Here is a 20,143-nt window from a genome sequence, read left to right on the forward strand (position 1 = left end):
ACTAAACTTTATCATGTTTAATATTTTAGCTGTTAGTGTATAATTAAGCTAACACTATTGAGCACTAAACATGAAATATGGCTTTTCAGTGGCCTAAAACTCCACCTGCGTGTGTACTAAGGCCAAAACACACAGAAAAACTTCTGTTTTCAAAGATAACCACCTACATATAGACAAGGCCTTAAGCTAAATACAGCTGATGATCACAGGAAAGAAAGGGAAAGGAAACGTGTGTCAATTATGGACACATGTAGCGATCCAGCAGCAACCTGACTGATGTATAGTGTAAATGCCAGCCTGCTTATTGCACCAGTAATGACTATTTTTTGTATACTCCTGCAAATGTGGTTCCAAAAAGATAACACAGAACTGTTCCAATGATGAGATGTGAGGTGCAAAAACGCACATCCCAGTGATGACCTAATTGCAGACATTTTGGTAAAAAAAAACAAAAAAAAAAGCTGAGGAATTATTTACCATGGCAGGGAAAGTGTCTGGAACATCGCACAGACATCAGAGATGTTCTGCAGCGAGAGCATGACCTTGATTTTAATTAGGCACATGATCCTCAGGGGATAAAGTGTTTGACATTTCTGTCAGTATCATTTTGAAGCTTGAAGTTCTTAAAACTCAAAGACAGTGTATTTCTTTGATGCAAGGTCCCTAAATGAAAATGATGTAACCAGCTTTGTTTTGGCCTCTGCGTTGTTCATTTAGGCTTGGGGATAATTTGGACAATCAGACAGTTTTTTTTTAGGCAGCAGTGTCACTAGATACTGTTTTTAAAAGCCCACTGTCTAATCACAGGAGTTTAAAGGGTAAATGGACTTGTTGTCCGCTAACTGCTTTTATACCACAGGTCAGCCATTCACACACTGATGTCAGTTGTTGCTATTTAAAATGACCATCAGATGTCACTAATCCTCCCCCCCTCACCTCCCCGACAGGGAAAATCTCCTGCTATGAAAGACATTCGTGAATAACAACAAGAAGATCTCTGAAGCAGAAGGAGTGCATGTGTGAAAACAGCTTGTGTGTCACCTGCAACAATGTTAAGCAGACGAGCTTGGCAGGTTTTAATAAAATTTCCACTTTGAGATCAATAATCAATTTGGACTCTTTCAAGCCAAATTTCCAGAGGTTTTAAGAGGCCGCAGTTAATTGGTAGAGGCCTTCTGGACAGGCATCTCACATGTTCGTCTCCTCTTCCCGCACTGTGGGACATCACGTGATTCCAAGGAATTTACACTGGAATGAAGGCTGGATGTTCCATGTCTGGCTGAGATGATGAGGTTTTAGAAAGCAGATTAAATCCTGAGCTGTAGTGGAAAGAATCAAGCAGCAGATAAGTGCCTGAGGAGCTCATTAGAAAAGAGTGGAAATCGACATAGGTGGATGAAGTGATTTTTTATTGCCTCTATTAGCAGGTAATCTCAATACTGAGCAAGAGCAGAGCTGTGGAAAAGGGCAAAATCAGCAAGGACAATACTTTTCATAGGCCTGTCAGCGCTGTCCATGATACCTGGAAAATGACGGAACAAATCCATTCCCCTTTTGCATAACTGCAAGACTTGAGCCAAACGAATGGCCAGAAACATTAACCAGGTCCTGGGGTCACTTTTTCAAATACCCAGTTTGAGTGTCTATTATTTTCTGTGGATAAAAAAACCTAATGAATCTGGCAAGGATGTGATTTGTGGAATATTCCATTGACTCCAACCCCTCCATTGATTGGGAATGGATGACATGTGTATTAGTCATGCAGTGTGTTTTATTTTTCCTGGCAGGAAGACTTGCTCCGACATTATCACTCTCCTCACAAACTGCTGTATCCAGTTTGTCTAAAATCCCCCTCCGGCAAATTCACGTCCAACAGATAAGCCCTAAACTGTAAACAAGTCATAAATGCATCTGCAAACACATTTGTGGCTCTGCAGTAAAAGTTTACTAGAATTAAATTAAGAGCCCTGGGTTATGCAATGGGGTAGTAAAGGGGGCAATGCATGCAGGGAGAATAGAAGGAGGTAAGAGAGGACTGCCTATAACGCATAATCATCCACCTGTCTTTTCTCAGCAGATAAACTCTGCCTTTGTTTTGGCCTTCTTTTACTTGCAATTTGCTTGGAAATGTTTCCATTTCTGCAGAATTGTTCTATTAAGAAAAATGGACGCAGAAGAGCCAACAAAGTCTTTGCGCATAGGACATTTCTAAAGTTCTTTTTTTTCCCAAATTATAAGTAATTGGCTTCATCTTTGTAAACACAAAGACACAGGGTCGAGGGATGGCTTTTCCTCTGATGGGTCTACAATCTACTAAAAGCCAAAATCAACAAGAATCTGGCTCCGTTAAATAGATGGATTAGCTTCATTTTACCAAACATGTACCTTAAACCACGGTGTCATCCAGCGATCTCTGTGATTTCCAGGAATATAACAAAGGCTGATTATGAAACACAGATTTATAACAGAGCTGGACATATTGATCCTTCTATTTAAACTGAAGTTTACCTCCTGGCTCTCAGTGAAATCAACTTTGTTTAAAAACAAAAGGTATTTTTTATTATTGTTGAATTTATGGTTTAGGTCTTAAGACATTGTGGGCAAACGCTGAAGCAGTGTGATTTAATGTATTAAAGCCAATGGAAACCCAAATCAGCAATATGATCTTTTCTTTTTTCCAAACCTGTCTTGTAAACTAAGAATGCTTCATAATTACACAAAACCATGCATGTGCTGTATTTATTTTTATTCATTTAAACGGTGCACATGAATGAATATAAAGCATGTAAATCTGCAAAATTATAGCCATAGATGATTCTGACTGAGAGGACTCAAACAGGCAAAGCTCCGATGCACTGCTGCAGTGATTGAAACAAGCACACTTGTGGTGTGTGGAGGACAGGCAGATATTAAAGGTGTACTTTAACAGACAGTTATGCAGGTTCAAAGTTTTATGAGACTGAGAATTCATTTCAGATTTCTTTTTTTTTTTTTTTTTACTTAATGCCTAATTTACTGACGATTTATTCAAATTTCAAACGGAGTTCTGCAGTAGGCCTGCAGATGTTTTCAAAGTCTGGAAATTACTCAGCCACACAATAATGGATTCCTTCTATATTTACAGACAAACTAACTGTGTTCTATTGTTATAAATGAAATAAAAACACCAGTAGTTTGCTCCGGCTGCATTCTTCATCAAATCAGAAAAAGAAGGGACTCAAATTTCATCAACAAAAATGCAGAGGAAGAAGAAACAGATGAATGGCTCCCAGGCCGCTCACTGTGGCAGCAGATGATTAGTGGAACAAATATTTTGTGCTGTCTGAGCCTTTGTTTTTGTAGAGAGACAGCTGTGCCAGCTTACATAACGGCATCTAATTTTAAATGTTGCAGGTATTTACAACAATTGAAAGAAGCCTTTCCCCTATGAACACTGAGTCTTTTGTGCATCTCTGAAAGACCATGTGCTTTAATATTTCCACTGCTGACTTGCTCAACTGTAAAACTTCTGAGGGCCAACAACAACAAAAAAGTGAACATTATGAGTTAAGAAGACCATGCTTAACGTGCTGCAGCAATAACAAAACTATCTGCTTATATGAAGAAGAAGCTATGACTTCCCTTAAGCTCTTTCACTGCTTAAAATGTTTTCTGTCTTTGCCTGAGACAGATGTCTCTACTTATATTTTTGGAAATTGTGTTCATCCATTGTATCGTAGAATTCTAAGTAAATCTCAGAGTTGTACAAAAAACAGAAAGAGAAACTGAAAACAGATCCTATTTATCATTGAAATAATATTTATTATTTGGTCTTAACATAGCTTAGTTGCCAATTTTAACCAATAAGACGGGTCTAACATCTGACTCCTCAGGTGTTAATTGGTTGTTGGGTTGACAGAAAAATAATTAATTAGTTGTGCAAGCATTTTTTCAACCATAAGCAAGATGGGCATTGTTGATGCACAACACACTTTGACTCCCATGATTTTGATAATCTTATAAAACATTTTGCACTATTTTGCGTAAAATGTTCAATGCTCTTAATCTAAAGTCTATCAAATCTGACTATCCCCTTTGGTGTCTCACAGTTGCATAAAGCTTTCATTTCCAGGGCTTTAGAATGTGTTTATAAGATCTGTTTTATTCCTATCTAACATGCAGTCCAATCAATCAATCAAACCTTTGTAGTTGCAAACAGTTGTAGATCAAAACAAAGTGGCTACAAAGTCTGTAAGAGTGGGAAGAACTCCAATCTTTAGAACTCACTATCAAATGAAAAATGCAGTTTTAGAGTTCAGGAAAAGCTCGCTGGACTTCAAGATTGAGCCAGTTAACATATATTAACAATATATTTTGTTTTCATGCAAGAAAGCTATTCAAATATTAACCAATTCAAATAGCCTGGGTTGCATTAAAGTTCACAATATTTACAGATCTGACTGATTTGAAATTTATAAAATAAAATTTACAGGAAGAGACAGAACAGACTGTTCAGGAGGGCTGGTTCTGTCCTGGACTGTCCTCTGGACTCTGTAGAGGATGTTAGTGAAGCTGACATCCATCATGGACAATCCCTCTCACCCTCTGCATGACACTGTGAGGGCTCTGAGCAGCTCCTTCAGCAGCAGACTGAGACATCCACCCAGCAAGACAGAGCTAAAGCAGGTCGTTTATTCCATCTGCTGTCAGACTGTTTAACAGCATCAGCACATGACTCTGGATAATACTCACCAATATCACTAATGCCGTGCACAGCGTGTCTTTTTAATCTGATCTGTCTTTCCACAAGTGAAAGTGTACATAGTGTTTATGCCTAGTATTATTTAATTATTTTGTATTTGTCTTCCTTATTTAATTTTTTTAATTGATGCTGTTTATATTTCCTGTTTCCTGTTTTTGAGCTGCTGTTTCCCCCATTGGGGGATCAATAAAGTTTATCCTTATCCTTATCAAACATTTGGTTTAGTAAATATTTAGTGCAATATATCTATTAGATTCATAGGAGTGTTTAAAATGGTCAAAAGTTTTTCATTGATGAGCAATTGAAAGCCAAAGCTGCAGCTCAGCCAACCTTGAACACTGCTTCAAGGTTAAGGTCGGCTTCCCAACCAGCTGTCCAACTTGCAAGAGTGATTTATTTTAGGGTAAAATGTTTGATGTTACACCATAAAAAAAACTTTCAGCACTTCTGTAACAGATAAACGACTTATCTGATTAAGATTTATGAAAAAAGATGACAGGTTGAGTGGAAATCTGTGAAAGAGGAGCCAGTTTTGCGTTACATGATGGAAATGAAACTTTCCAGACATCACTAATTGTTTAAAGATCATGTAAAAGCTGTGCATGATGAATATCATATGATCAGACTGTCCTGAATTTTCCTAAAAAATATCATAGTTGAACAATTAGCAAGGCTGGCAATATCCATAAGAAAGCCATCAAGAAGAAATGTTTTCCTGGTGCACCATGGTACTCCTCTCCATCCAGAGTTTAACAGTTCATACATACAACTGGTGCGTTACATAACTATGATTCAGTGTTGATCTGAGCTAATGTCAAAACTCTGCATTAAACAAAGCATGAGTACAGTTCAGACTGGTCATCGTGTGTTTGGGTCGATAAGAGAATGATAACTATTGCCGAGCCAAAACAAAAGTGAGCATTAGTGTTGGCCTCAGAAGATTACAAACACTTCCAAAACAGGATGAGACAAAGTGATGATGGCTGATGCAGATGTGGATGCTTTCTACACTGTGTACTCTGTGTGACTTTATTATTCTGGGCCGGCGCCTGCACTGAGCGCTCAACTTTAAAACATTGAATGCTCATAAGCATAACAGTGATGTTTTGGCCTCGTACTCCTCAAGGGAGCCAGTGCACATCCTCAGAACATCTGTGAGAAAGCAGTTTGACCACAAGTCCAGCAGATAGTGGTCAGGCTGAAGCTTTGTAGTGTGGCCTGCTGGTCTAAGACACTCAGCATGTAATCTTCAGCTTAAACCCAGCTTGTTGCAAGTTTTCTTTTCTCCTCATCTGATCTTTATGGTCTAGTGGTTAGAATTCCTGGTTTTGACCCAGACGGCCTGGGTTCGACTCCCAGTGTGAGAACACTTGTTTGGGGTGGCAGTAACTCAGTCTGTAGAGACTTGGGTTGGGAACTGAAGCTGACGCTGGTTGGGCAGCCCCCTCTCTCAGAGACCACTCCATTAATGCATATCCATAAGATCCTGTTTGTGCATTTCAGACTATGTGTGTGTTTATGTTCATTAAACAGAGTGTAAACCACATTTCCCCTTGCAGGATTAATACAGTATGAATTATAATCTCACATTTAAAGTAAGCAACAAGGGCTAATACGTTAACACATTTTACGCTAAACAACATAAGTCATAGAGGCCAGGTTTGATCTTTCTTATGAAGAAACATTTACACGTGTTTAAAGAGAAATACTGTTTAAGTTGTATACAGCATTTTGCTATGGTGAGGTCACATTGATGTCCTCAAGTGGTGTCACTTGAGTCAAAGGATCCTTACTAGTAAGACCAGGGATGGCTGGTGTAAATGGGTTACAGCATGGCAACCTGATAAGTATAAAGAACTGTATATTGGCTTGCCATTTGAAGATTTACTGTACTTTTCTGGACATAATACTCCAACAAGAAGAGTCCTGCTCCATCAGCATGAGTCCCAGTGATCCAAATCCACTGAAAGAGTGAATCCAAAATACATTATACAGGTCGGTCCTCAGACTGCGTAAAATATCCTGCAACTATCCTGGTATTCACTGTATTTCAGTAATACTTAACAAACTAATTCATTTTCCTTCGACTTCAACATTAGCTATGGTTTGATCGCTGTTGCCAGTAAAGCTAAGAACTTGGTTGTGTCCTTACAGCGACAGAACTCCTCATGTTTCCTACCTGGCTTGATTCTCTTAATTCGTCCTGGTTGTAATTCCTGGATGCTTTCTCATTTTGTTTGGCCTTGTCTTGGACCTCAGCCTCATGCTGTTGATCTCTTTCTTTCTCTTTGGACATTCTGCCCTTCACACAGCATGTTCTCCCCAACACTCACTACACTTTTTTGATTTATTTTTTTACCATCTGTACTGCCACACATTTCATCACTACATTTACATTTTTACACATCTACATTTTTACCACAAATTCCAAAATAATATCTACGCACAAGTGAGCTGAGTCCAAACATCCAACACTGTGAGCACTGAATGGATTTACTGAATAACTGATATGGTCTAAGAAAACTTTGACTCAAATTAAAACTGAATCAAAATGTAACATAGCTGATTGTGTCAGACTTTTCTCTGTCACTCACTTGGGACCTTCAGTGACGGTCTAACACTCTGTTACTGTCTTTGTATCACTCGGATTACACCTCCTTTCACTGGAGTTCTCATGTGAAGTGGGACACATGACACCATATCATCATTTCCATTTTTGATTTTCATTCCCTTCTTGAGTTTTGTCTGTGACACACATCATCCAGCAATCAACCCCCTTCACTTCACATCCTCAAAGATGACATTCCCTTACTTGTCCCTAATCCAGTTAGCAACTTCATGTTTGTCTGAATGTGTCCCAGCCTCAAGCTGTCTATCACTTACTTTTATCCAGGCTACAGGTATGTGGATTCCTTTTTCAGTCACACAGTGATCATTGTAGCTTAAAAATGTTTCACTTTTCATCCTTTCCCTCACATTGTTTGAAACTCCATGCTGTCAACCAAGGGGCCATATCACTTCCAGGGTATTTTTGATGACGTCATCACTGACATCACTGAATATCACCACCTTTGTAATTTTTTGTATTTCAACTTTCTATTCTTTTGCTGTCCTTTGTATCTAACTTTGTAATGCTGTATTTTAATTGTGTACTAACACTTTACTCTTTGAAACTTTAGTCTTTTGTTGACTCTGTAGCCTGGTTAAATGTTGTTCATTTACTGCTGTGTCCCCTTGAATTACCCCAGTGGTACGGCATACATTTTAGGACATCCTCAGGTCTCAGACGAAGGTGTCAGACCTCAGACGAAAAAGCATCAGTTCTCAGGAAAACCTCCGTCGGGTGTCAGACCTCAGACTAAACGGCCTCAGATGAAACTGTCTCAGACTAAACGGCGTCAGACCTCAGACGAAACGGCCTCAGACGAAAAAGCCTCAGACGAAAAAGCCTCAGACGAAACGGCCTCAGACTGAACGGCCTCAGACGAAAAAGCCTCAGACGAAACGGCCTCAGACGAAAAAGCCTCAGACGAAACGGCCTCAGACGAAAAAGCCTCAGACGAAAAAGCCTCAGACGAAACGGCCTCAGACGAAAAAGCCTCAGACGAAACGGCCTCAGACTGAACGGCCTCAGACGAAAAAGCCTCAGACGAAACGGCCTCAGACGAAAAAGCCTCAGACGAAACGGCCTCAGACGAAAAAGCCTCAGACGAAAAAGCCTCAGACGAAACGGCCTCAGACGAAAAAGCCTCAGACGAAAAAGCCTCAGACATATTTATTTTATTTATTTTTAAATTCGAGGGGGGGGGTGTGACTAAACGGCCTCAGATATAATTATTTTATTTATTTATATATTTTTAAATTGGGGGGAAGCGGAGCGTTGCCGGGGAACATGAAACGTCATCAAGATGCGACCACAACAACCCTGGCGCGTCTATGGGCGCGGAATGAAAATACAGTAAGTAAGTTTTAGTTAACGTTCGCCGTTCTGTTTCTTTTGCTTATGCCATTGTTATATATATTGATTTATTGACTTATGGTTAAAAGGTAGGAAGAGAGCTAGCGTTATATTATATTTTTTAAATTGTAAAATTAGGCCGATACTATTGTGTCTTGCTAATCGTAGCTAGCTTCAGTAGTAGCAATTGCTACAAATGTACATAGCATACGTTTGTAGCAGACACATATTTTAGCTCCCTTAAATGATTATGGGAGGCTTTAAATGATTAACGCTGTGAGGCTATTAAAGCACTTAAAACAGTGAAGTGATTAGGTCGTGTATTGTAGTAAATCAAATTCTCACATTTTGTTTGATATTTAAAATGAACCAAGTGTAAATACTGACCATTAGTCCTAAAATTATAGCTCGTTAAATTTCAAATGACGTATTGTATAGAAAGCTGTCAGTTGTGGATTTCTACTAATTGCCTAACGCTATTATTTTGCAATAACATTTTTGTTGTTTACTTTTTTTCAGACATTGGTGCAAGATGTCAACTGACAGCAAGAGTGAAAGGAGTATCCACAATCATCAATATACTTATGAGGCTATGTATGTATGAGTTTTAGCTGAATAAAGTTACTACCTCTTAAGTAGAATGTTCACACCCAGAAATTTCCATAATTCCACTGGCTAGCTATTTTGCATCAGTACAGGTGTTAGAATATCATTCAACCTATGGTTGTCACACTTAACGTTTTGTAGAGGATATGATAATATTGTTATTCAGAAATGGCTTGAAACAGAAGGAAATACGCTCTGTATTGGCTTCATCTGGACATGAAATCAGGTAGGCCTGCATTTTGAGAAATGTGTTGCTGTATCAGATACCATTGACATGACACATCTCTGATATGCACATTGTCTTATAATTACAAAAGTCTTTTCCTTGTGGACAAGACACAATGCATGTGCTTTTATAAGGAAAGCATGTATTGTGGTTGTTTTGTGACCTAACAGTGAGAGACACATGAGAAGGATTTTGAAAGTTCTGGGATTGAGGCGGAGAGACCCCCAGCGACCTCTCACTGAAATCCGCAAAGCTGTGGAGGTAAGCCTTAATAAAACAAGTATTGTCAATAAGGCTAAGATATTAATATGTTTTTCTGGAACCTTTGTTGCAGGATTTTTGCCGATATATTGAATACATGTAATGAAATGTTAGTTGCTCAGGTTGTATTTGCAGTGTTTTTCCTTATGATAATTCAAATGGTTTAATATGTTGTGCAATGTGTTGATTTACAGAGTGAGATGAGACAGTGGTCACCTGAACAAGGCATCAGGGCAATGCTGAAACGGGTTCGGGATATCAGAGGAGTGCAGCCTTGCTACAGGTTGGTCTCTATACTTTGCTCTTAATGTTATGAGGTAGAAGCTCATTTCAATTAATTTGTAGGTCATTTTAATTAATTTGTAATCTCCTGTTAATATAGAAATGATGTTGCTGAAATAATGAGGGATCTGGATGCAAGTGGTCTTCAAAAAAGAGCTCCTGGCAAGAAGAAAATTCACCGGAGGAATTACTTCTGCCATGGCCCAAATGACACCTGGCACATTGATGGTACATATCTTATCTTTTAAATTTAAGTGATCAACTTCTAAGATGGTAAGTTTATACTCATTCAGAAACATACATTGTTCCATACAGGTAATGACAAACTGAAGTTCTTTGGCATGTGGATACATCTAGGTATTGATGGGTATGTTGCATTTTCTTTGCAGTCTGTAAATTCATTGATAATTTAATGTTCCATGAAGATTAGGTGTTGATGTAGATTTTGTCACATATGGCCATGTAGACTTTCAGTAAAAGTCTTGCTATGATTACACGTGCCATAACGGTAATTCAGTCCTATTATAGTAATGTGAATATGTGCACCTTTTCTGTTGTTGTCCACTCAGTTTTTCTAGGAAACTTCTTTGGTTGAAGCTAGGCACTTCCAACCGCAAGCAAAGATTTGTTGCAAGATACTTCTACGATGCTGTTCAGGAGCAGGGTGGTATGCACTGTATTGTTTTTAATTGGTTGGAATTCCTAGAAAACAGTTACCAAGCGAAAGATTTAAGTTTTGGTAACAATAGAATGTCCTTGATATGGTTTCAAATACCAAACAGTTATGGCACAAACAAAAGATTTTCTTTTTGTATGCTCAGGCTGTCCCAAATTGATTCGAGGTGACAGAGGAAAGGAGAACCTTGTTGTTGGTCAAATGCAGATGGCATTTCACATGCGTGAGCAGGGGAACCAGGCACAGCAGTGCTTCAGAATGGGGACATCAGTGCACAACCAGGAAAGTTTTTACATTTATACACAAATATTTTTAGACCGGCACTGATGGCATTCAAAATAATAGTGTAATTTTTCATTGTTTAGAGAGCCGAATGGTTCAACAGCCTTTTAAAGAGGGCATGGATCAAGAAATGGCTGATAACATTTGAGGTATAAAAGCAAATGATTTAACAATACAGACGTAATAAAAAAAGTACGCTCCTAAAGTTTAATGTTTTTTTGCTTGACATTTACACCAGCTTGATGTAAAATGAACATCCAACACCAACTGACAATTTAGATGTTTGACTTTCTTTTGTTTTTGGACCATATCTTGGATTAGATAGTTTTCTAAATGTAATGTGTTGCTAGTCAAGGCTGATTGAATCTGTCCCCAAGAAACACATATAAACTGTAGAGTATAAGATCAAAAAAGTCCTCGTCAAGCAGGAGCATTTGCTTTATTCTATTGCCTTCTGAAGTGATCCTAACTGTTGTGTATGCGTATTTAAGGAAAAGCATGAGGATGTTTTGACTTAATATAAAAGAAAATAAATGCTGCATACCCTGATTTTCTAGTTACTTTGCTACATGACTTTATTTTTATTTAAAAAACCCACTCATCTTTGGGAATTAAAATCTTGTAGTTTTTGGGCATTTCCTCACTCTTATTGTAATCATAGACTTGATTGACATAAATTTAGAATTTGGTTCACTGATGTAATGCTAAAACATACAACTTCTGTCTTTTTCAAAATCACATGCTTAGGCCATGATGGAGTCTGGCATCCTTGAGCTTGACAACCCTGTACACATGTAAGTCAATAATGATCAGATTAATTGCATGTCACTAACAGATTTAATGTTAACATTGAGTTCCATTTCTTTCTCCAAAGCAACTGCTTGCAGTACACACACCTTCCACTCCTTCAGAAAGATTTGAAAACTGAGCAGATAACATGGAACACCCATGACATCCGCAAACAACGCTATGCTGCAGGTCCATTTGGGAAGCCAGATGTTCTCTACACGTCCCCACCTCCTGGTATGTTACTTGCAAGTTGCAACAAAAGTTGATAATCTTTATTTAACTTAATTCTAACGTAACAAAACACACGTCATTTGCCAATGTAATCACACCATTGCATCAGACTGACAGATTATAGGAACAAATTCTGAAATTTGTAAATATTTGTTTATGTTTTAGTGTTGGCTACCTATCTTTTTAATTTCATATTACTAAATCTGTAAACCTACTTAAAACATTTCATATTTAAATTAACATGCAGGAAAGACATTGAAGCTTCAGCTTAAAGCATTGTAGGTCATGGTGAACTGATTTATATGCATGCTCTGAAACAGCTTTGCAATTATTGATGTACTTGTCATTCTAATGGAAAATGTTCCCCCAATTGCAGGTTTTGCTGACATGCTGTGCCCAGTCGACACAGACCTCCTCGACTACGCTAAAGAACTTGTCAGTGAGAAAGATGAACCATTAATGGTGGCAAACCAGGAGTTCCGAGACATGTGCCATGCCATTTTGGAAAGCAGTCATTTTCCAAACACAGCAGATGGTTGTCTTGCTGCATACCTCATGATAGTCCAAGAATTCACCACTGCCATGAACAAGAATACAATTCCTACACCCTGTACATTTGCAGAGGCAAATGAGATATACGAAGTTCTCATCAGACAGAGGATGGGAGGGGAGTGAGCAAGTGACATCTTTAAAACACCTCACCAGTCTTCCTTTGGCTAAGACAAGCGACAGGGCTATCAGCTGGAGTATATTAAATACCTTTTGAGAAATAAAATGATACAAATAACTGGCAATGTTTTTATTTGAACATTTTCACAGTATTGGAAGTTTAGTGTTCAGAAAAAGTGAAACTTTCTTGTTAAACAATGTTTTCCATGTTTCAAAGGTCCTAACCTACATTTTGATTTCTTGATAATTTTCAACTGTAAGAAAAGAATTTCAGTGCTTCATAAACAGCAGACTACAACATACAGCAAAACATATTAGCACAGTGGTAAAAATGTACTGTTGAACCCCAACTTATTGCTTGATTACCAGCTGTAGCCATATCGGCTTGCAAGATCAACTCCTGACTTGAGGAACTGTACAACATCAGATGCGGCAGGCCTCGATGCGGGGTCATAGCTTACCAACCCACTAAGAAAACTGTACCTCTCACTGAGATGTGCTAGGGCATGTGGTGGGGTTTTGGCAGCCATTAGTGCAACCAGCTCTCGTTGTTTCTTGACCTTCCACGGAACAGACCCAGTGAGGAGCTCCAGGTATGTAGCTCCCATGGACCACATGTCTGTCTGCAAGGAGGCCTCTTCAAAGTGTAGAATGCATTCGGGAGCCATGTAAAGATAAGTACCACCAGTTGGCCCTACAGCCTGTGCAGTGAACCTACTGCCTTGACGAACCATCACAGTGTCTCTAATGTTTGCCAGGCCCCAGTCTGTCAGGATTGCCTTCTTAGATGGGTAGTGAACCTGTAAGGTATTGAAATACAAATCTTTTAAGGTCAGGTTGTCCAAAATCTCACAGATTGTATAACTGGTCAAAACCACGTGGCTGCAACAGACATAATACCTATATAATTCCCATACTAATTACAGTCCTATCACCCATAGTGTCCAATGTTTATGGTATTCAGGTAGGATGCACTTTTAACTTTTTTTTTATTGATGTGCAGTGAATCTCAGGAAACAGATGCAAGGCAACCTTGGCAGAGGGATGAAGCTCACAACTTAGCACCACACCCACAATATGGGTTAATTTGTCTTTACAATTTTTTTTCAGTTGCTTGATAGATTTCTCAGATCAGAATTTAAAATCTCAAAACTTATTATTCAACCTCCACATGTAGTCATTGGTGCACATCATAAAACAAATTTCTAATTGTTTTGGACAAATCCTTTGGGACATTCATGCAAATTATGTATAGTCGTCCACTCTTTCCTACATTTAAGTGATCATGCCATGTCGATCAAAATGTGTTACAGTATTGAAAATGTGACATGTTCAACCATTCTGCATGTACTGATTCATGCAATGAACGAATGATTAGATGTTTCAGGGGGCAAGACAATCAAAAATAACCTATGTAAAACATGTTTATCTACAGTACATAACATACGCTCTGGATAATGTAGGAAATTGTATAAGTGTACATAATCCTTTGCATGAATATGCCAAAGCATTTGCATCTGCAGTACTGTATCTGTTTAACTTGTTGAAAAAGCAGAGAAATTGCTTTTCTGATGTGCATAAGTGACTTGATGACGTGGAGGTTGAACAAATAGTTGAGAATTTCAGTTGTGATCTGGGAAAATTAACAAAATCAGGGAGAAAAACTGTAATTCAAGACAAGTAGCTTACCATGACATTTGCTGGCTTTAAGTCTTGGTGAATGATTCTTTGTGCATGGATATACTCAACAGCCATTGAAAGGTCCAATGATATGAAACTGGCATCATGTCCTTCGAGCTAACAAGACAAAAGGTAAAATATATGTAAACTAAAGAAATAGTGAAAATGTTGCTCAAATTAAACATTATGGGGTCAAGTGTGCAGAAATCGTAACTATGTCCTGCATCTCTTCCGAAATAAATGTACACGTATTGACAAGAACGTCAACTTCCAAATTACCCATAGGTGGAAGTGCAATAAAAAAAAGGCAGATACAGCTCTAGCAAATAAAATGCTTTTATGGCAAACATCCTGTGCTTCTGTGGCAGCAGACAAAGTAAGTAAGCCCCCCCCCCCACAGACACACCTAAACATTGTTCATGCAGACATAAGAGAAAGAGTAATGGCACCTTTACAAAGCAGTTGTCTGTATGAAGCACTGCTTCCAGGGTGGCTCCGTGAATGTATTCGGTCGCCAACAAAAAGCAGGTCTCACTGCGGGCTGCTGCCATGAGTCTGACAATGTTGGGATGAGACAGTCTCCTGATAAAATACAAGACAAAGAACACAATGTAGTGTCACATTGTTTTACAACATTGATAAATACAATGATAAATGTATCATTATAAAACTTTCGCAAACACAGCACTATCAAATAAAAAAACAATATAAATCACATGTAAGTTCTTACAAGGACACGTTTATTTCATGTTGGATGTCGTCGTCCTCACATCCTGCAGAGCCAAATACTATCCTTTTAACAGCTGCCGGAGTACCATGGAAAGAACCTTGATATACCTTGCCAAATGTTCCTTCACCAAGTAGGTTTTCTTCATCGTATTTAATTAAAGCCTTGTCCACATATGGAACACGTGGAAGATACACTTGGGGATAAAAACACACATTATCAAACAGCTGCCACTTGGTGCTCCAATCACTCCTGTCATGTTTGTAGAACAGTCATATCTAAACCATGCAAGGCTATCTCCAGGAGCTGTAGTCAGTTTCTACCCCTGAAATATGACAACTTTTATTCTTTCTTTGGTTTAACTCAACCTCTGCTTAAAAATATGTCTAATGATAAATCTAACAAAAAACATTACTTACATGATGGTAAAATGGGAGTCATGCTGGACGATTCAGGGAGAAACATATTTGCAGAACCTACAAATAGCTCTTCACCTCCCTCCACTGCTCTCCTTTCCCCTATAGGTGCACATGGTGACAGCCCTTGGCTTACAGCTCTGCCTATAATTGCAGATGACCCTGAATTTACATCCACCTGTGACCTGCACTGGCTTTCCTTTCTCGCTCTCCCTGTCTCCAGTTCACCTGAGCTGGATGTCTTAGGATGGATATCCTATGAACACATTTGGAGAAAATATCTATACTGCATGTTTTCCACTGTGTACTAACTAATGTCCGTGACACAAATAAGACCATAATGAAGATCAAGGCTTTACCTGATCTGCAAGACTCCTACCCACATCAGTTTCAGGGAATTCATCTGCAAAATAAGACATGTATTAGACTAAAATTGTAACCATGCAATAGTGCACACATACTACACAACCATATACCGGTTCAATATGTAATTTCAAGATACACTAAAAAAAGTCCATACATTCAGTATCGGCAGACATACAGATGCCACTTTCATCATCGCCCACATCAGTTTTAAGGAGTTCATCTGCAAAATTAGACACATTACACAAAAAAATATAAACATACATTAGCAAACACATAGTGCACAAGCTTATATAGGTTGGAAATGTAATCACAAGACAAAATTTAAAAAATCTTTCATTTAGCATTGGCAGATATACAAGTACACACCTGAGGCGGAACTTAGATCACCTGAAACCATGACATCTGCAAAAAAACAATATTTCTTACAAAATTAACAAATTGGACATTAAAGATAAAAGCAATACTTATTACACTATTGCCTATTAATTACCACATTCTCTTCGTCCAACATAAACTGTCCTTTTCCATGGAGTCGAAAGGTCTGAAACAGTCTTATACTCTTTGTGAAAGTCCTCCTTACTCCACCTGGACCCATCAGAATGGCAAAGGGTGAACTCACTCCCCTCAACATCCCCTGGCCAGAAACTGTTTTTGCCTATGTTGACCAAGTCATCATAGGTTTCATGGCCTTGTAGAAGGACGCGAGGTGGAGTTTCATCCAAAATCAGTTTCTGGTACCGTCCATACTTTCTGAGAGTTCTAGGCTTCCACTCCATTGGAGCCAGTCTTATCTAACATCAAGGGAAAAAAATAAAATAAAATGTAATCATAATAAAAGAAGGTCTTTACAAAGATATGTATACAACACATTCATACAATCTGTGTCTGTGGCTTAGTATTCACACACCTTCACTAATGATTTTCCACAGCCCAAATCTTTATCATTGAGTGGAAATTGTTTTTTCTTTACTTGGGGCTTTAGTAGCTTTTTGGCTTTGCCAAATGCCTCTGCTGCACCTGTAAAGTAGTTATACATTTAGACTGACAATTGTGTCAAGCCAAGCGATCTAAACTATTTCTTAGTAACAGTACTAGCTCTTACAACTGTGTACAATTTTATTTTTCCTTACTTAAAAATGCATTGGCCCTTCTTGAGTTGGTGTCATCTGCAATATGAGAAGGGCAGTGTTATGAAACAACTGCATTAATTCCACAACTGCCACAGGCTTCTGTACAGTGAACTTCATATACAAATGTGATGTCCTCATATTGTACGTTCAATCAGCCTGTAATTTTTTACAAGTTGTGCAACAACTATCAATAGTCAAGCCTACCTGTTTTGTCAGCTGCCAGGAGCTTTTTGACTTTGGCATCAAAGCCTTTTTTGGTAAGCTCACCTACAAATTAAATTTGAAGTGGAGGGAGTGACAATAATGCAGTAGTCAGTCACCAAATCTTGAATCAAATTCACCTTTTATATTTTAACAACAAAAAGTACACATACATACATGATTAAAGCTCAATTCTGTCAGCGTTGTGTGGCAGTTAAAGTCAGCATGAATGTGCTACCATTACCGTTAAACCACAATGAAACAGTCGTTACCGTTTTCAAGTTCTTTTTGAAGATCCTCATAGGCTTTCACTTTGTCCATCTGCTGAAATATATATGGATCAATTACTGACCAATTTAGCAAAACATTAGCCATTGCTACTAACGTTAATGTACTGAAGCTAGCTACGATTAGCAAGACACAATAGTATCGGCCTAATTTTACAAAAATATAATATAACGCTAGCTCTCTTCCTACCTTTTAACCATAAGTCAATAAATCAATATATATAACAATGGCATAAGCAAAAGAAACAGAACGGCGAACGTTAACTAAAACTTACTTACTGTATTTTCATTCCGCGCCCATAGACGCGCCAGGGTTGTTGTGGTCGCATCTTGATGACGTTTCATGTTCCCCGGCAACGCTCCGCTTCCCCCCAATTTAAAAATATATAAATAAATAAAATAATTATATCTGAGGCCGTTTAGTCACCCCCCCCCCCCCCCCCCTCGAATTTAAAAATAAATAAAATAAATATGTCTGAGGCAGTTTCGTCTGAGGCTTTTTCGTCTGAGGCCGTTTCGTCTGAGGCTTTTTCGTCTGAGGCCGTTCAGTCTGAGGCCGTTTCGTCTGAGGCTTTTTCGTCTGAGGCCGTTTCGTCTGAGGCTTTTTCGTCTGAGGCTTTTTCGTCTGAGGCCGTTTCGTCTGAGGCTTTTTCGTCTGAGGCCGTTTCGTCTGAGGCTTTTTCGTCTGAGGCCGTTCAGTCTGAGGCCGTTTCGTCTGAGGCTTTTTCGTCTGAGGCCGTTTCGTCTGAGGCTTTTTCGTCTGAGGCCGTTCAGTCTGAGGCCGTTTCGTCTGAGGCTTTTTCGTCTGAGGCTTTTTCGTCTGAGGCCGTTTCGTCTGAGGTCTGACGCCGTTTAGTCTGAGACAGTTTCATCTGAGGCCGTTTAGTCTGAGGTCTGACACCCGACGGAGGTTTTCCTGAGAACTGATGCTTTTTCGTCTGAGGTCTGACACCTTCGTCTGAGACCTGAGGATGTCCTAAAATGTATGCCGTACAGTGGACAAATACAGTTTTTTTTTTAGTTGAGTTTTTCTTTGTTAAGAAATGTTTGTTTTTTTGTTCATTTTATGCGTCTTGAACTTATGTGTTTTTATGTGTGTGAGTAGAAATCACTGTAAGCAAACGTTGACCTCTGGGGGAGAGGTCATCTCAGTTGCCTTTGCACCACTTTCCTTGAAATTAGTTATTTGTAAAAAAAAAAAAAAATGTTTGGTACAACTATTACAGTCACAATATTCACCCTCAACTAGTTGCTTATTAGCTAATTGTAGCACACTGGCTACTTTTTAGTGTATTATTATTATGCTTAGCTTAGTATGGCCCCTATATGGTAAGCAAGCAAACACTAAGATGAAAAGGCATGTAAAACAACTTCATAACTTATTATCAATAAGCAGTAATGAGTGCTAAGGTTGAACTCTTAATGAGTAACAAGCTAGAGATTATTGTCATGTAGAATAAGGTACTGCTCAGTGTTCAGTAGTGACTTTAAAAAGTACGCTGGTGTACTACTTCTCAGTATGCTACTATTAGGCACGCTAATATGCAAGTAAAAATGCAAAAATGCAAGTAATTAAAAATGAAGTGTAAAACACAGTGATAAATCTGTACTTTTCACCGTCAAACTTTATTAATTAGCAAATCAATAAAAAAATGTATTAACATAGATACTCAGATATCACAAAAATAAAATATATGAAGTACAAATAAAACAACTTCAGACTTGTTTCGACTTAGGTTTTTTTATTTACATTTTATACTTTTACAAAAACAACTCTGTAACAACAATCGGACTGCAAAGCCAGAACACTAGCAAAGATTGGGAACAACCATAAACTCTAAAATACAGAGTGGTCCTTGTCAGATTTTAACATGATCCAGTTAAAACACTCAACACCACAAACGCCTCTTCTCCCGTTTTAATGTGCAGGCTGCATTACTATTATCTGGGATGTTTTTGAACAGGTTCTCCAAACGACAGTTCAAATACAGTATCAAAGACACAAAATACAACAACTGTCTCAAAGCAGGTTGTCATCAAGTAGTCTACAGTATAAAGAATATGCAACATAGTATGAGTGTATATACTGTATATTTATATATATACACGTACTGCAGACAGTCACAAAGTGAAGACTACCAAGGCCCCCCATACTCCCAAACTAATCTGTTCTATTCACATTTAACAAGAATATCCAAAGATGCCATGAAACAGCAACCATAATACAAAAGTCACCAAAAATATATATATGCAATTATGAAGAGCTACCATGTTTTTTTGTCTTATATTTTCCTAACATTAAATAAGGACTGGAAAACATATACAACATCAAGTGTACATTGAAAAGGCATGTCCTGTATATAATGAAAATATCTGAAAACATTGCACATAAAAAGGGATACAGAAAAGAAGAAGGCATGCTAAACAACAGATCGAAGCTACGCTGGATGAAGAGTCCTCGACAAATAAGGCCGTGACAGAACGCATCGCCAACTGAAGACATGCTCTCCACTTCACTTCACAGAACGATATGAACGTGCAACTCTCCAAACAAACAGAAAGGAGCTGAAGATCACCGTCATGACAAAGCTTTTTTTTGTTTTTGTTCCTCGATT

At 38.4% G+C, this 20,143-nt stretch overlaps 2 protein-coding genes across 8 annotated transcripts; one reads left to right on the plus strand and one right to left on the minus strand.

Annotated features, from left to right (window-relative positions):
• Positions 1-8,640: 8,640 nt before the first annotated feature.
• On the plus strand, positions 8,641-14,514 carry LOC306830326 (uncharacterized protein). 2 transcript variants are annotated; one of them, XM_079353734.1, is made up of 14 exons: positions 8,641-8,699; positions 9,219-9,293; positions 9,472-9,531; positions 9,702-9,792; positions 9,987-10,075; positions 10,175-10,302; positions 10,390-10,441; positions 10,644-10,741; positions 10,896-11,036; positions 11,120-11,181; positions 11,780-11,826; positions 11,907-12,055; positions 12,429-12,643; positions 14,410-14,514. In XM_079353734.1, the coding sequence occupies exons 1-14, from the start codon at positions 8,650-8,652 to the stop codon at positions 14,413-14,415; spliced, it is 1,263 nt and encodes a 420-aa protein (XP_079209860.1). In that variant the 5' UTR covers positions 8,641-8,649; the 3' UTR covers positions 14,416-14,514. The 2 variants fall into 2 exon arrangements, with proteins under 2 accessions (XP_079209860.1, XP_079209859.1); XM_079353733.1 differs by lacking the exon at positions 14,410-14,514 and having other exon boundaries at positions 12,429-12,827.
• Positions 12,837-17,910, minus strand: LOC306830325 (cyclin-dependent kinase 2 homolog). Of its 6 annotated transcripts, XM_079353732.1 has the most exons (15): positions 17,808-17,910; positions 17,514-17,565; positions 17,245-17,307; positions 17,041-17,076; positions 16,818-16,927; positions 16,469-16,701; positions 16,277-16,312; positions 16,065-16,130; positions 15,904-15,947; positions 15,773-15,800; positions 15,548-15,688; positions 15,132-15,324; positions 14,851-14,983; positions 14,411-14,518; positions 12,837-13,521 (listed from the first exon to the last, which is right to left on the minus strand). In XM_079353732.1, exons 6-15 carry the CDS (start codon positions 16,539-16,541, stop codon positions 13,084-13,086), a joined length of 1,260 nt encoding a protein of 419 aa, XP_079209858.1. In that variant the 5' UTR covers positions 16,542-16,701; positions 16,818-16,927; positions 17,041-17,076; positions 17,245-17,307; positions 17,514-17,565; positions 17,808-17,910; the 3' UTR covers positions 12,837-13,083. The 6 variants fall into 6 exon arrangements, with proteins under 6 accessions (XP_079209858.1, XP_079209854.1, XP_079209853.1 ...); XM_079353728.1 differs by having other exon boundaries at positions 15,548-15,800; positions 17,514-17,562; positions 17,808-17,909; XM_079353727.1 differs by having other exon boundaries at positions 15,548-15,800; positions 17,808-17,908.
• Between the last annotated feature and the right edge of the window lie 2,233 nt (positions 17,911-20,143).

The sequence above is a fragment of the Symphodus melops genome (genome assembly GCF_947650265.1).
Source record: "Symphodus melops genome assembly, chromosome: 10".
Lineage (NCBI taxonomy): Eukaryota > Metazoa > Chordata > Actinopteri > Labriformes > Labridae > Symphodus > Symphodus melops.

What these genes read in the sequence shown, in the direction of transcription:
- LOC306830325 (XM_079353728.1), bottom strand. Translation starts at nt 16,541, where the DNA reads ATGTTGAGGGGAGTGAGTTCACCCTTTGCCATTCTGATGGGTCCAGGT. An exon ending in TATGTCTGCCGATACTGAAT is followed by an intron (nt 15,948 to 16,064) that starts GTATGGACTTTT and finishes CTTATTTTGCAG; the next exon opens with ATGAATTCCCTGAAACTGAT. An exon ending in GTAGGAGTCTTGCAGATCAG is followed by an intron (nt 15,801 to 15,903) that starts GTAAAGCCTTGA and finishes ATGTGTTCATAG; the next exon opens with GATATCCATCCTAAGACATC.
- LOC306830326 (XM_079353733.1), top strand. Translation starts at nt 8,650, where the DNA reads ATGCGACCACAACAACCCTGGCGCGTCTATGGGCGCGGAATGAAAATA. An exon ending in TGCTGTTCAGGAGCAGGGTG is followed by an intron (nt 10,742 to 10,895) that starts GTATGCACTGTA and finishes TTGTATGCTCAG; the next exon opens with GCTGTCCCAAATTGATTCGA. An exon ending in CTTGACAACCCTGTACACAT is followed by an intron (nt 11,827 to 11,906) that starts GTAAGTCAATAA and finishes CTTTCTCCAAAG; the next exon opens with CAACTGCTTGCAGTACACAC.